The 14279-nt window shown below is 55.8% G+C and overlaps 1 protein-coding gene across 2 annotated transcripts in view; it reads right to left on the reverse strand.

The window, feature by feature from the left end:
• Window positions 1-4791: 4791 nt before the first annotated feature.
• The window catches only part of MAPKAPK2 (MAPK activated protein kinase 2), a 45664-nt gene continuing 36176 nt past the window's right edge, over window positions 4792-14279 (reverse strand). The window contains exons 2-10 of one of the 2 annotated variants that reach the window (XM_023248055.2): window positions 10070-10209; window positions 9806-9879; window positions 9448-9527; window positions 8839-8965; window positions 8147-8222; window positions 7613-7737; window positions 7203-7288; window positions 7003-7083; window positions 4792-6510 (exon numbers count right to left, since the gene is read on the reverse strand). In XM_023248055.2, the coding sequence (XP_023103823.1) occupies window positions 6367-6510; window positions 7003-7083; window positions 7203-7288; window positions 7613-7737; window positions 8147-8222; window positions 8839-8965; window positions 9448-9527; window positions 9806-9879; window positions 10070-10209 (933 nt within the window). In that variant the 3' untranslated portion in view covers window positions 4792-6366. The remainder of the gene's footprint in view (window positions 6511-7002; window positions 7084-7202; window positions 7289-7612; window positions 7738-8146; window positions 8223-8838; window positions 8966-9447; window positions 9528-9805; window positions 9880-10069; window positions 10210-14279) is intronic. The other variant, XM_023248056.2, reaches the window with a different exon arrangement.

The following is a 14279-nucleotide window of genomic DNA, read 5'->3' on the forward strand; positions in this document are numbered from 1 at the left end:
CCCAACCCCAGGGACTCATTTGCATAACCTCTGTAGATAACTGTGCATCTCGGGGCCCCAGAAACGCCGGGCTCTCCCAGGATCCGAAAGGTTAAGACCGGTATTTGGTCACACTGAGCCAAAGGGACTGAAACAGAACCCAGGGGGAGGACAAGGCTCCTGGAGGGGGAGAGTGAAGGGGGAAAGCCAGTCCCAGCATTTCCCTTGCAAATCCTGGCAGAGGTGTCGCGAGGAGTAGGAAACTTCACTGTCCCATGGAGCAAGAAAGTTATGCAAACAAATGCATTTGCATGGCAGCCCAGGCCCCTAAAAAACGACTTACCACACACAGGTTCCGACAGCCCAGCCCCACTCACCCCTCCCCACCTGAGATCCTGCAGGGTTCACAGCCAAGACTTCCTGGCCAGAGGCTCTGGGTAGTCGTTTTCCCCCAGAGCAACAAATATGCGCCCCCCCCCCCGCCACCGCCAGAGGGTGGTTGTACATTCCGAGGTAACCCTAGGTTTGAGATGTTGGTGTGTGAAAAACAGAAAGTGTGGAAGCTTAGGTACATTAAAATTGGAGCTCTGGCTTTTCAGTGACAGAGGGGAGCAAGGAAACCCTCGACAACCACTGCTCCCAGTTTCCCAAGAGGGGCCCCCAATTACAAGTCACATTAGCCTGTTTTTATAACGACTTGTAAAATGGGTAACTAAAAATGATCTAAGTTTAAGGCTTCTTTAAAAGTTAATGGAGAACAGAGGGGAAATCCCAGTGGGGCTCTGTTCCCAAATTCTGGTTTGGGGGAAGGAACCACAGTAAATGAGAGGAATCCAAGTTGGAGGGGCGCGGAAGAGAAAAGGGGCAGAAAAACGCCGAGGGGGGGGGGGGAATCAGACTTCCCCGCAGACAGACTGGTGGGGGTCAAAGGTCAAGCTGCAGTGGTGCACAGACAGCAGCTCAGACCAAAAGACGGAAGGAAGGGGTGAACCTAGACTCAGAGAAGGAAAGATGTGGCTCTTGCCGAGACCAGAGTGGAAATCTGATGGGAAAATCTACCCCTGTGCTCTTCCCTCGTGGTTCATGGTCAAACCTGTCCTCCCACAGCAAGCTCCAAGGGCATTTCAGAGGAGGCGCGCCAGGATCTCTCCCAGAAAAGCTCCACAACCATCTGTCCACGAGGGCTGGACACACATCTAACGCATCTATATCTCCCCGAAGTCCTGAGCACTGGGCCTGGCATGTAGCAGGTGCTCCAGAGGGGCTGAGTCGGAGGGTGGCGCCTTAACTTTGGGAGCATGGGGAGTCTTCTCCAAGAGTGGTTGAGCCGAGGAGGCCAAAAGTACAGGCCACCCCCTTGTCCACCCACGGATACAGCCCCTACTTCTCAAAGTCCTGGCAAGGCCACATGCGATCGTCACGCGCCTCAGTGGGGGTAGGACTGATACTGTCCCCAGGATAGGCAGAGGTGAGGGCTTTGCCCGGAGGACAAGGATTCGGGGTGTGCTTCACCTGACCTCACTCATCCCTCCAGTGCCAAAACTTTTGGGGGTGCTGAAAGGCTGTCCCGGGGCCACCTGGGCTCAGATGATAACCTCCCTCACTGTCTGGGACAGTTTTGAATGGATAGATTCAGACCCCAAAGTCTGTGTCCAGGCCAATGGATGCAGAGAAAGGACAAAACAAGGCCTCCCAAGGTTGCATACTGAGTAGGACCTGGGTCCTACACGTGGTTTTTCCCAAAGCACAGTGCATAAGAGTGTGTGCCTGGGTATTTAGCGATTCAGGGCGTTGGGTGCTCTCTTCACACTGTCTGAGTGCAGGGAGGGGAAAGGTAGATGAATTTGCCAGAAGGCTCCCCCAGAGCCGGAGCTTGGTACTCCTTCTGAAGAGTAGCTACTTCCAAACTTGGCCAGTCCTCCCCCCGCCCCACCCCCCCCCGCCACTGGGGTGGCTGAGCCCCTAACTGTGGGCTTCAAGAGTCAAAGGCAGGAAGGGGCTGTATTCCTGGGGCCCAGGGCACAGAGGCTGCCCCCCAAGTTTGCTCCTACACCCACTGGGGCCCAGCTGGGGAGTGCCCAGCAGGTTTGTTTACATTTACCTGCAGGAGGGCGGGCACTTTCCCCAGCCTCACCAACCCCATCCTCCTCCCCTGAATAACTGAATTTCCTTCACACCCTGAGCTGGCACTACCCACTCGTCACTCACAGCCCTCCACAGCGCTTCCTGTCTCCAACCAAGTCAAAGGAAAACCCCAAATTTACTGTTATTGTTTACCAAACCAACTGCCTCCTCAGCCCAAGGCACACACATCTTCAAGCTGAGGGCGGGATAGACCCAGCCTAGACCAGTGACCCTGCTCCAAACCGAGGGCTCCCTGTGTCCTCTGGACGGTGGGATTCATAAAGGCCACCTAGTGCCTTACGAAGCATTAAAATCCATGATCTCATTAAATTCCTCACAGTAGCCCCAGGACACAGGCACGTCACCCCCCATTTCATACAAAAGGAAACAATTCCACTCAGTGGAAGGGAATCCAGTCTCGCTCTTGGCTCCCCCGCCCCACTTTCTTATCAAGAAACTTGGGGGAGGGGGGCAGTATTTGGTTTTATTTGTTCAAGGAACTCTAAACTTGGAAGCTGGAGTCACAGGTGAGATTCGCCACTGCTTCGTTGTGAGGTCTCGGGAGAGTCATTTTACTCTGTGAGGCTGCGTTTCCTCAGGTAAATTGGAGACTAGTCCTTAGACCCTCTTTACATCTTACAGCACTTAAGGGCATTCAGGAATCACACCACTCTGTCTCTTGCACCCCAGAAGGCCAGCATTTGTCATTAGGTCAAAGTTCCCTTTCCCATCCCACCTGGGAGTTTAGCAGGAGAGTCACAGAGCCACCCGTGTGTGGGTCAGGGGCATGGGAAGGAGTGCAAAGGCATGGGCAGGCCCCATGCATGAAGCCGGGCCCCTCGGGGCCCTTCACCCCAGCCATCCTCCCTGAACACCAACTCCATGCTGGATGGTCTCTGGCCACAAGCGTCCTGAGCCGGGCTGACCCAGACAGAAGAGGCAGCAAACACGAGTGTCAACGTGTGGGGACAAGAGGATGAGAAAGCTGTGCGACAGGCCTCTGTGGCAAAGCAGGTGCCTTGCAGATGCCACATCCTGATCCTTGGACCTAAGAACCCTGCAGATAGAATTAAGGTTAAGAGCCTTGTGATGGGGAGATTATCCGGGATGATCTGGGTAGGCTCAGTCTCATCACACAGGTCACTAAGAGTGGAGGTCAAAGCGGGGACAACAGAAGCATCGGAGGGATGTGATGTTGCTGGCTTTGAAGAAGGGAGAAAAAAGTCACTAGCCAAGGAATGCAGAAGCCTTTTGAAGCTGGAAAAGGCAAGGCAATGGAATCTTCTAGAGCCTCCAGAAAGGAATACCGCTGTGCTGGGATCTTGATTCTAGCCCAGTGAGACCCTATCAGACCAGTGACCTGTAAGATATTACATCTGTGCCGTTTTAAGCCATGGAATGCATCAAGGACTCAACAGAAAAGGGATACGGCCTCCAAAGACAATGGAGCTCTGACCATGCCCTTCTGCCCTCTCACCCTGGTTCCCCTCCTATCTGCCCTTGGCTCCTCTTCCCCCAAGTTCTCGTCACTTCTGACACTTGTGTCAGCGCAGAGAACACAACTGGATGTCTCTGAACACAAAAGCTCATGATGGTTCACCTGAGCGGTGGTTTCTAGAACACTGAGTGGGGTCTCAAGCTAGGAACTAGCCTCAACAATCCATTCAGGGGGTATAAAGTGGAGGTCGGGGGTCAACAGGGGCTGCCCTGCCTCAGCCCACCAGCCTGAGCAGTGGAGCTGTGATCCAGCTAATGACTGAGGGGATAAGTAGGCCCCTCCTCCAGCCACAGCCACAGTCAGGTGTGAGGATGGAAAACACCCCCTCCCCCCCCAGGCCTTTGGATCCGGAGTTCTAGTCCAAACCAGTTAGCCGTGTGAGCTCCAGTACATTTTTGCGCCCTCAGTCAGTTCCCTCATCGTGAAGCAGGGGTAACCACCCTGCCCTGCGTTTCTCCCCAGTCAGCTCTGAGGACCATGTGAGAAGATGGGAAGTTAACTACTCGGGTGCACTGTTTTTCCTCTCCTTTCCTGAAAGAGCAATGGGGTCAGTAGACCAGTTTCTACCTTAGGCCCTACTGCAAGCCAATCCATGGTGTGACCCCAAACATCCCACCTCTGGGCCTTGCTAGTTTCATCCGTGAACTGGCGGGAATTGGGTCCTGTGAACACGGAGGGCTCTTCCAGGTCAATGTAGAGTATTTTGGTTTAAGCCTAACCCCTATCGCCCCCTGCTGGAACTTTCAGGAACTACACCAACCTGCTCCCCTGGTCTCTCCCAGGGTTTGAAACAAGTTCCTCCCATCCCAGGCCAGCAGGGCCCCTCAGGCTGAGGAGGCCAGCACCTGGCTGTGGCTAAACAGGTCAAAGAATCAAGTACTGAGAAACAGCTTCAGTCCCGATTCAGTATTTGGCGAAAGAGCATGGGCCCCCCACCCCTTGTTGTCACCCCACGCTATAAAGGACAGCAGCATTCATGCCCCTACACCAGACACATCCTGGCCAGACCCTGGACGGGACAGGCGCTGGCTCCCACTCACCCCGGAGGCCCTCCCGTCCTCTCCCCTGCCAGGACACCCAGGCTCTGCCCTCCCAACATACAGAACCATCTCCATCTGTGGGAAGAAGAGAAATGGGGGGAGGTGGGTAGAAGGGCTGAGTCCCGTGAAGGAAGAGCAAGGAAACCTTTCAACTATTAAATCTGTTTAGTAAAGACAGTTTCGCTCATACAAAACATCAATAGTTTACAACAATCTGAGTGCTGGACACACCATCAGAGACAGGGAGGCGCCGCAGGTCCTCCGAGAAGGGCCTTCCCCTGTGCCCAGAGAAGAGCCGGGGGGCTCCTCCACCACCTTGCCCCTGAGGGAGACGAAAGCTGAAGGATTACAGCCCCGAAGACCATGGCACAGAGGACGTCTCCCCAGGTTGCTCATTAACACTGGGGGAGGGCCCTCCCCACCCTCCCCTCACTGGCCTGGATACGTGAAGCTGAGCTGTTTGGGGTACGGAAAGTGGCCAGTGGGGACGGGGGGGTGGGGCAGAGCCGGGACATCTTTGGTGTGAAGGATCCCCCCCCCCCAACACACAACAGCACTTGAGTGGTGTTGCCTTTGCCCGCATGGGGTGGCTCGCCAATGCCTCCAGAGCCCAGGAGAGAGACAGCAGAACGCAGAAGCTGTGTATCACTTCTAGACTGCCCAGGCTCACCCACGCGGGCAGAGGGGAGGCCTGTTAAGAAGTGGCTAAAAATGTAGGAAAACTAAACAAGAGTGGGTTAAGAATGGCAGGAAGGAGAAGTGGAGAGGCCACTTGGAAGCTAAGCGCCTCAGAGGACGAGGACCAGCACTAACTAGGGAGCAGGGGGTGAGGACGGGGGGTGGTCCAGTCTTCCTGATTGTTGTGCCAGTGCCTAAGTCACTCCTCTCTGCCTCCCAGAACCGGCTAACGGGCAGGCCACGGAGGGCCTGGCCCAGGATCTGGATAGGCTTCTCAGGCACTTTGGCAGACCCAACATGGGCACGGCAGGCCCAGGGAGGGTGAAGGCTCTTGAGCCACAGCAGGGCCCCTCCCTCTGCAGCCCTGCCTGCCCCTGGCCCCTCAAATGCAGTCCCAGACACAGATCCGGGCACACATACACATGTGCACGCACACACACACACACACACACACACACACACACACACACACTCACACTCGCCTCTGTGCGTCTGGCACACGTCTGAGGGCTCCAGCGGAGGTGGGTGGCATCCCAGCCCCGGCCCTGCATGGCTTCGAGCTCCCAGAATGCCTCGGCCAGCAGGGACCTCAGGCTGTAGTGGGGAAGGAGAGGGCAGTGGGACCACACAGCGACACGCCCTAGAACAGTTTCCACAAATACCCTTTAACAAACCCCAAACCCTTGCACGTCCAGAGGAAGGGGTTTGGGGAACAGGAGGGCAGAGTGGGGCAAGGAACAATAAAAGAAGTTTCATAAAAATTCTAAGTCAAATTACTGACAGAATTGCAAAATGAGCACGGGTTCAAGAGCATCTTGCTCCCTTCTCTCTCCACGCCACCCCCAACCTCCCGGCCTCCCCGTCTCTGAGGTGGCCGTTCGTTTGGAACCAAAGGCAGGATTCAGCCTCTGATGGGGCTCCGGACTCCATGCCGCCGAGGAGGAGGGGAGGCGGAAACGGGACAGTTCTGTGTCTCTTCGTTTAAAAAATATATCCGGGTCGAGAGTTATTGCTTGCCCTGCCGTGCAGTGGGATGGGCTCAGAGGCTCAGTGAGCGAGGGCCGCAGCCTCCAGGGCCCGAGCTTTCTTCCGCCTCTTCAGAAGGAGAGGATTGGACGCATCTTCAATCTTTTTTATCTTGATCTGCTCGTAGTCGACGCGCATTGTGGCCAAGGCACTGGTCATCTCCTCCTGGGGAGGGGAGGGTTTCACGGAGGGGGAGACACGGGAGATAAGAGACACGAGGGCAGGGGGAGGGCGACGGGAGGTGGGAGCAGAGAGGACAGGCTGCTTAGTTAGTGGGCCCAGGGCCGACAGCGGCCTGGGCCCTGGCGTGGGTCACCGGAGCCTGGGCACGGCATCCTGCTGCTCTCCCCGAGCCCTCCCACGACCCCGCAGGAAGGCAAGAAGAGGACCAGGAGTCCCGTGAGCTCCAGCCTGTCACTAGCTGCGTGACCCTGAGTAGTAGCCTTTGGGGTCCCTTTGGTGAGCGGTGGGCTTAGCGGGAATAAACGCAGAGTCCACGGCCCGCAGCCTGGCAGGGGAAGTGGCTCAGAGTCACTGCTCTTGTTCTAACAGAGATCCCCGGGGTGAGCGAGCGCAGACCCAAACTCCCCCCACCCACGCCTGGGCACCCCTGGCGAGCCGCCTCCCCCAGCCCCTCGCAGCCAGGACTTCCCTCACCTTGACATCCTCCCACCGCTCCTTGTCCTCCTTCAGGACCCGGCTGGTGTGCAGTGGGGTCTGAGGGACCTTTGTGGATTGCTGATGGGGAGAAAAGGAGTTTAAGCAACAGCCTGGGGTGGGGCACAGTGGTGGCTGAACCCTCACCCGGAGGGACGGTTCCCATGGACCCAGGTCTCTCCGGCCTCTACCAGGCTTACCATGATCCAGGGGTGGTTCATAAACTCCGTGATGGTCATCCTCTGTGTGGGCTCTGTTTTCAGCAGGTTCCGGATAAGCATCTTCACTGGGGGGTGGGGTGGGGGACAGAGACAGTTCAGGGGCCACTCTCCCTCTTCTGCCTCTTCCCAAAGTTTGCAAGGTGAACCCAGATTCGGGGGTGGGGGTGTTGCATGGAGGCAGACTGCCCAAGGAGCTGCTGAGGGCATGACGCCTGCACCACCTGATAGGTTACGCGTGGTCCCACAGCCCTGGCCCTGCACCAGGCCCTTCACACAGACAGGACGCACCCAGCGGGCACAAGCACAGGTACAGACCCGCTGCCACACCAACCCCCACGAGCGGGACACCTACATGCACACACGCGCACGTGCCGGCCTGGGGTCTTTACCTTCCTCTGACACTTCGGACCATTCTGGGTTGGGAAATTCATACTGGCCCATTCGGATGCGAGTCTTCATGCCCGGAGAGATGGCAAGACCATGGTTGGAGTAGAAGGGGGGATACCCACACAGCCTAAACCACGACGCAGGAAGAGAGGGATAGCGCTGGTATTACGTAGGGGGCCTTGCACCAGGAACAGGCTGAGAAACGGGCTTCTTCTTGTCAAGGTCACAGAGAAATTGGAACTCATTGATTCGGGCACAACGTATGAAGTCAAGACCAGGGCCCAGAAATCCAGCATGCGGAGTATCTAAAGCACAGTTTCCTGCCCATTTATCAGTTTATAGCCACCACTTGGATACCAGAATCCAATAAGCATTGAGAGAAGGAGACATGCCGGGGATTCCCAGGGAAACCCCATCCAGAAGGGGACGCTGACCTTCGCTCCTTCCTCTTGTTCCAGAGAGGTACAGGCCTCCTTCCACCCCGCTGCCCCAGCCCAGCACCCGCCCCCCCCCCCACCTCTCCCTGGCACACTCACAGGATGTACATGATGACACCCAAGGACCACATGTCACAGGACTTGTCATACTTCTCTGGACCCAGCACTTCCGGAGCTGCAAACCAAAGGTCCCTGTGGGTGGGTCTGGCCCTGAGAGCACTGTGCTATCTCCCATTTCTCTGTGGAACATGTTCTCCCTCCCAGCCCTTCAGCCCCTCATGATGGTCCTGGAGCTGGGGGTGGGAGTGGGGGGAACAGCCATCACCCAGTGCTGGGATTGGGGGTGGGGAACAGACCCTCCTCCAAGAGGAGCCCTGGGGCTAGAGTCTCGAGACCGAAACAATTCCTGAACTGAACAGCCTTGTCAACCCACGCTGTCCATTTAATTCGACAAACACGTTCGGAGAGTTTATTCTGTGCCAGTCAGCTGGGGCCCCAGAACGAAATCTGTGTCCCAGACCCCACTGGGAATCTGATGGCAAGGACCGACCTTCTTGGGGAAATTACACGCGGGCACAAAATCCTGCCTATACTCTCAGAAAATTTCCCATAATGCCTCAACCCCAGCTTCACTCTGACGAGCCCTACTTGTGGTCAGGTCACATCAGAACCAGCTCCAGAAAGGGTCAGAGGACATGATTCTCCCAGGACCGGTGGCACCGAGAGCTGGAGGGTGGGTGTGAGAGCAGCCCTGGGGACAGATGGGCGCCCCAGGCCTCCTTGGGACTTACCCACATAGTACGGCGTATAACAAGGAGTGGTCAAAGAATTGTGGCTGGTAGTTTCCTTGGCAAAGCCAAAATCGGTGAGTTTCAGAATGGCATTGGGCCTTTTGGAGGTGTATAGGAGGTTCTCAGGCTACAGAGAGAGAGACAGAGAGAGACAGCGAAACGGCAACTCTGCTGAGCCTCTGAGGGGCTATGAGAATCAGAAGGGTGACGTTCCTGTCTTCCCTCCTCCATTCAACAGTCATCAACAATCAGGCGGGTATACACGACCAGGGGTCTGCCTTCTGAGAACTTACAGCGTGCTTGGAGACAGGAGACTAACACAGACAACCACGAGCAAACACCACAGGGACACAGAAACCAAAGGTGAGGACCACAGGGCTGGGCACAGCCACAGGAGGCTTTGCTCCTGGGTTTGGGGGTGTGCCCAGAGCGGGCAGGCCCCGTGGGGCAGAGAATGGCACCCTGCCCTACTGTGCCCTCAGGAGCCAGGCAGCAAGGCTGCAGGACACTCCTGGGAAGGACAAACCTTCCCAGGGTCACCGCGGTCCCACGGCTGCGGCCCTCCGCGACACTCAGTCAGGGGGAGGGGCGGCAATAAACGGCTGGTACCTTGACATCCCGATGGGCAATGTTGATTGAGTGCAGATACTGGATGGCCTCACCGATGCTCTTCATGATTTCTGACGCTTCTGTAGCCGTGAGAGGTGGGAGAGAGAAAGAAGGTCACAAGATGCATTGTCGGGTTTGAAACCCTGCCCCCTGCCCCCCAGTGCAGCCCCAGACTCCCTACGTCCACCACCCACCCTAGAAACCAAGAAATGGGGAGCGGTCACATTTCAGCTGCGGATGCCAGCCTCGGCAACAAGCTGGAGGAGGCCGTGGGCCTCGGCATCCCTCCTAGAGAGCAGGCGCTGCAGAGGCCCCCTTCCCACACCCCTGCCTGCCAAGGCCCGTCCCCACAACAGACCCTTTCTACCTCTTTCTGTGAACGCTTGGTCTCCTCGGTCCTGGATTCGGCTAAAGAGCTCTCCGCCATCCAGACTGAAACAAAGCCACAGTCAGATCCGACGGGTACGAATTCCTGCCACCCCTCCCCACCGCCCGCCAAAAGAAATGAAGCATTTATGTCTGAAGCTGTGGGTCCAGGCCTGGGCAGTGCCCGGAGGGCGAGGGGCCTGAGTGGGAGGCGGGGACAGGCTGGGCAAGGGGCAGAACGGGCACGGGTGCGTACCATTCCATGACAATGAGCAGGCACTTCCTCCCCGCGTACAGGTTCTCGTAGACATCGACGATCCGCACGATGTGTGGGCACTGGGAAGCCCTCCAGTGCAGCTCGACCTCCCGGCGGGCCTTGGGGCAGTCCTGAAGCATCTGCAAGCCAAACGGCCACCTGTGTCACTGCACTGTCTCTGCAGGAGGACAGCTGGCTGTCGCCCCGGGTAGGCCTATTCCAAGGCCGTGGCCCGGGTGCCCACGGACATCCACGCTGGTTCGCCATCTGGTCCCCCGCCAGCTCCCGTGGCATTTTCTCCGGCCCCTCCCCCTAAATCCTGACTTGGAGCTCTGCAGCTCCCTTATCTGCTCTGAAAGAAACCTTAAGATGACCTCCATGGGGCCTTGACAACTACACCGAAATCAGCCCGTGGACCATTTTATCCAGGTGGGCCCTTCCTAGCCATGGGCATGGAGCCTTTTCTAGAAGGCAGGCAGCAGTCGGGCACTGGGAGACTGGGGTTAGTAAAGGAGGCATGAGGAGAAAGACAGGCTGAGGAAAATGAATACAATCATAGAAAGGGGCCTGGAGAAGGGAGAGACTCCAGAATCAGTAAGAAAAGGGACCCCCAAGATCCCTCAAAACCCAGCACACCAAATCCAGAGCAAGGTGCTTTCTACCTCTGTGACATACTTCGTTCGACCAACCGATGGCCTAGGGAGTCAGCCTGATGCGGTTCGAATGCCGCTTCTTACGTGTTTGCAACCTTGAGCACATTCCTTACTTAACTCATGAGCCTCCTTCCTGTGCCTTCTTCCCCGGACCAGGTGGCCAGGGACACTAATGGAACCTGGGGGGCTGAATCTTGATCAATCCAAGCCAGTCTCACTAATTCCTAGTCCTTTACTAGTGACTAGTTTTGGAACAAGCCTAAGAGCCAACACTGGCCAAGATGAGATTTGTAAAAAATCTGCTAGAGGCCTCTTAAAGGGAGCACAAGGAACCCATGCCGTCTTTCCTGCTCGTGGTACCTGGAACGGGGACAGCCACCTTAGTGCCATACAGGAGGCCGCCTTAGAGGACAAGTCCATGCCCTGAGGAAGCAACCGGGAGAGGAGGCACCGACCTGGATCCTTGCTGACACCAAGAACCCGCCCGCAGAACTTGTTTGTGGTAAGATCAGAATCTTTCCTTACTATTTAAACGGCTTTTAAGGAGAGTTATTTTACTGCGCGGAGCCAAAGGCACCCTGATCTATTCCTTCGCAAAATGGGGATAGAGTTGCGAGGGTCGAACCACCCCACAAAGCGCCTAGCAGAGTGCCTGGTATATGCCCGATAACCAGAGCCGTGGCTTTCATTCCAGAACGTCCGCTATGCGCACGGCACAGACGCCAAAGTGATTAGGACAAAGACCCGGAGAGACTTACCATCTCTGTGGGAAGTCAAGATTAGCCCTACGCAGTAATTTAAGGGCAGTGGAGGCTGAGAAGGAAATGGCGAGGCAGAAGGGAGGGCATCCAGGCCGGGAAAACAGTGGGGATCGAGGCACTGACTGGGAGGGAGTGGAGTTGGAGTCGATGGGTGATGCAGCCCAAAAGCTCAGAGACGTGCTGCAAAGTGCACAAAGCTTGGAAAGAAAGATCAGAGGGTCCGGATGAAGCCAGATCACAGAGGGCGGTGAAAGGCAAACACAGGAATTTCCAACAATAAAACTAGAATTCATCATGCTACGGTCTGCGATGTCCTAGGCCTTTTCTAACTGCACAAATGCCTTTCTTTTTTTTTTTTTTTTTAATATAATTTATTGTCAAGTATACAGTGTGAACGGTGTGCTCTTGGTTTCGGGGGTAGATTCCCGTGATTCATCACTTACATACAACAACACCCAGTGCTCGTGTCAACAAGATGCAACTGCCATTTTATGGGACGAGGAAATTGAGGCTCGGACAAATAGCGTGTCCAGGGCTAAGTTCCTAGGGAAAGGCAGAGCCAGGGTTGGAATCTAAGCATGGTGGGTTCTAAAGCCCAAGCCTTTTCCGTGACACGAGTCTTTAAAAGCAGAGCCGGAGGCTGAGACTTGTCAGTTCCGGACAGACAAGTGCAAGACTGACCTTGCAGAGGCAATCCCCAGACAGGTGCCCAGATAGTTCAGTCTCCTAAGGAGCAAGCAGGAGGCAAGTTTCCTGTGGGGTCACACTGCCACCTCGTGGCCATCTGGGGATACTGCACATGTTCTGAGTTCCGCCACCTTCAACTTTAATTCATTTGGATGGACCAGGAAAAAAGCTTACTTTCCTTCCCATGCTCTAAGGAAAGCAGGAGGAGGTACTGACCAATTTCATTTGCATGTAATTCAACTCAGTAAGCACTTACTGGGTCCCACATTGTGTTGAACGTGAAGACGTAACAGAAGAGTCCCAATCTGAAATAATTCAAGCTGGGGCGGGAGGAATCAGGGTACTAGGGGACATAGACACAGAAAATACTTATGACCCAGTGAGCTAATGTGCTATATGGGTGATAAGTTCAAATGGTTCAGAAGCAAAAGTTCTCAGAACAGCCAAATAGGAAAGACCTCTCTCGCCCCCTACAGGTGCCTAGATGACTAAGAGACCCAGAGAGGAAGAAGCAAAGTTGACAGATTTACTCAGAGGCAACTCGAGGTCATGGATTTACAATCAGGAGGGTCTTGCGTGCGGGTCTGGAATTTGTCAATTTCTGGTTGCATTACCTGGGAGAGGTCATTACGTTTCTAAGCCTGTTCTGCATCTGTGAAGTGAGGGGGTAACACTTGGCTGGCCCCCTTCCTCACAGAGCCATTGTAAGCATCTCATGAAATAGTCTCGCTAAGAGTGCTTTGTTATCAGGAAGGCACTCATCACTGTAAACAGCGGCGTAACTGCCACAGCACAGGGACTCTCTCTATCACCTCTGAGTTGGGGCTGGAGCCCGCTGACGTCACCAGCAAGACCGTAGGCCGGGCTGGCGTTTGCGGCCCAGTGACCACAACCTGGAAACCAGCTCCGGGCTCTGACCAACCAGAGCTGTGCCAGGCGGGGACAACACCAATGCCCAAACCCAAGTGCGTGTTCCCTGGCCCCCCCCACGAACTCAGAGCTGGCGCTCCAACCTGAGACGGGTTAGACCACGTGGCAGAAGAGCATGTGCGGTCAGGAGGCCTGGGTTCACATCCCGCCTCCAGGCCCACACACAACACTTCGCCTGGTAGACGAGCCAGACGGACCCACTACAACACGCTGGCCTCAGGAGCCACACGCACCTCACTTCCCAGCTCTGCGCTTCCTCGCGCAGTCCGCTAAGCCAACCTCCCTCTCTGCAAGGGGTTTCCTCATCTGTAAAGCGGGATTAGATGCAGCGAAACAAATAAACCGGAAAGAGTCGTATGTTTAAGTTCTACAAGAAACATAATAAGAATTTCCCATGGAGACTGGTGCCTGGCGTCCAGGTACGTGTTTATCAGAAATCCCTGGAGGGATACGAAAACCAACAAGCATCGAAGGCAAGACCTTCGACTGGGTCAGGTGGGCAGGCGGGCTGATGTTGTGGGGGAAGAGCCTGAAGAGCCAAAGAGGCTTTGCAGACAGCTGTGGGGTGTGGACAGCCAGCAGGGAGGACATGAAAAGCGAGCTAAGTAAAGAACAGTGGTGGGGGTGGTGGCAGATGGGGCGGGGAGGGGGGTGGTGCATGAGCCCCTAGCCAGAGAAGAGTCAGAGAGAGAAACAGGATTCCCGTGGTGCTGCCAGGGGCCACCAACAGGTTCAACCAGAAGCCGACAGAGTCACCTAGGAAAGGCTCACTCCTCTGGCACGACAAAGACAGTGGAGGCCAAAGGGCCCAGGTCTCCAGCTCTCAGGGCTCCAGACCAGATTGGAGGACGGAAGGAAGGGTCTTCTCACCAAGAAGCCAGAACACACAAAGCCTGCAAGGGTTTATGGAATATTTTAAGCCCACACTAAGCGTGGAGCAGATGCTGTGACTTGTCTCCGCCCCCCGCTCCGCACGCCGCGTCTGAAATTCTCTCGCACTGTGGAAAAGGTTAATGATCGCGTGTGCAATAGACAAGGCCACCCACCAAGTGTGGCGAGGGCCAGGGACAAGGCCACAGAGCCCACCGCCTGGGGAGGAACCTCCAGGATAACAGTGGCAATGAGGGAGACGTGGCAGTTTTCCCCAAACCCTGTTTCGAGCCTCAATTTGCCGGAAGC

The sequence above is a fragment of the Felis catus genome, chromosome F1 (assembly GCF_018350175.1).
Source record: "Felis catus isolate Fca126 chromosome F1, F.catus_Fca126_mat1.0, whole genome shotgun sequence".
NCBI lineage: Eukaryota > Metazoa > Chordata > Mammalia > Carnivora > Felidae > Felis > Felis catus.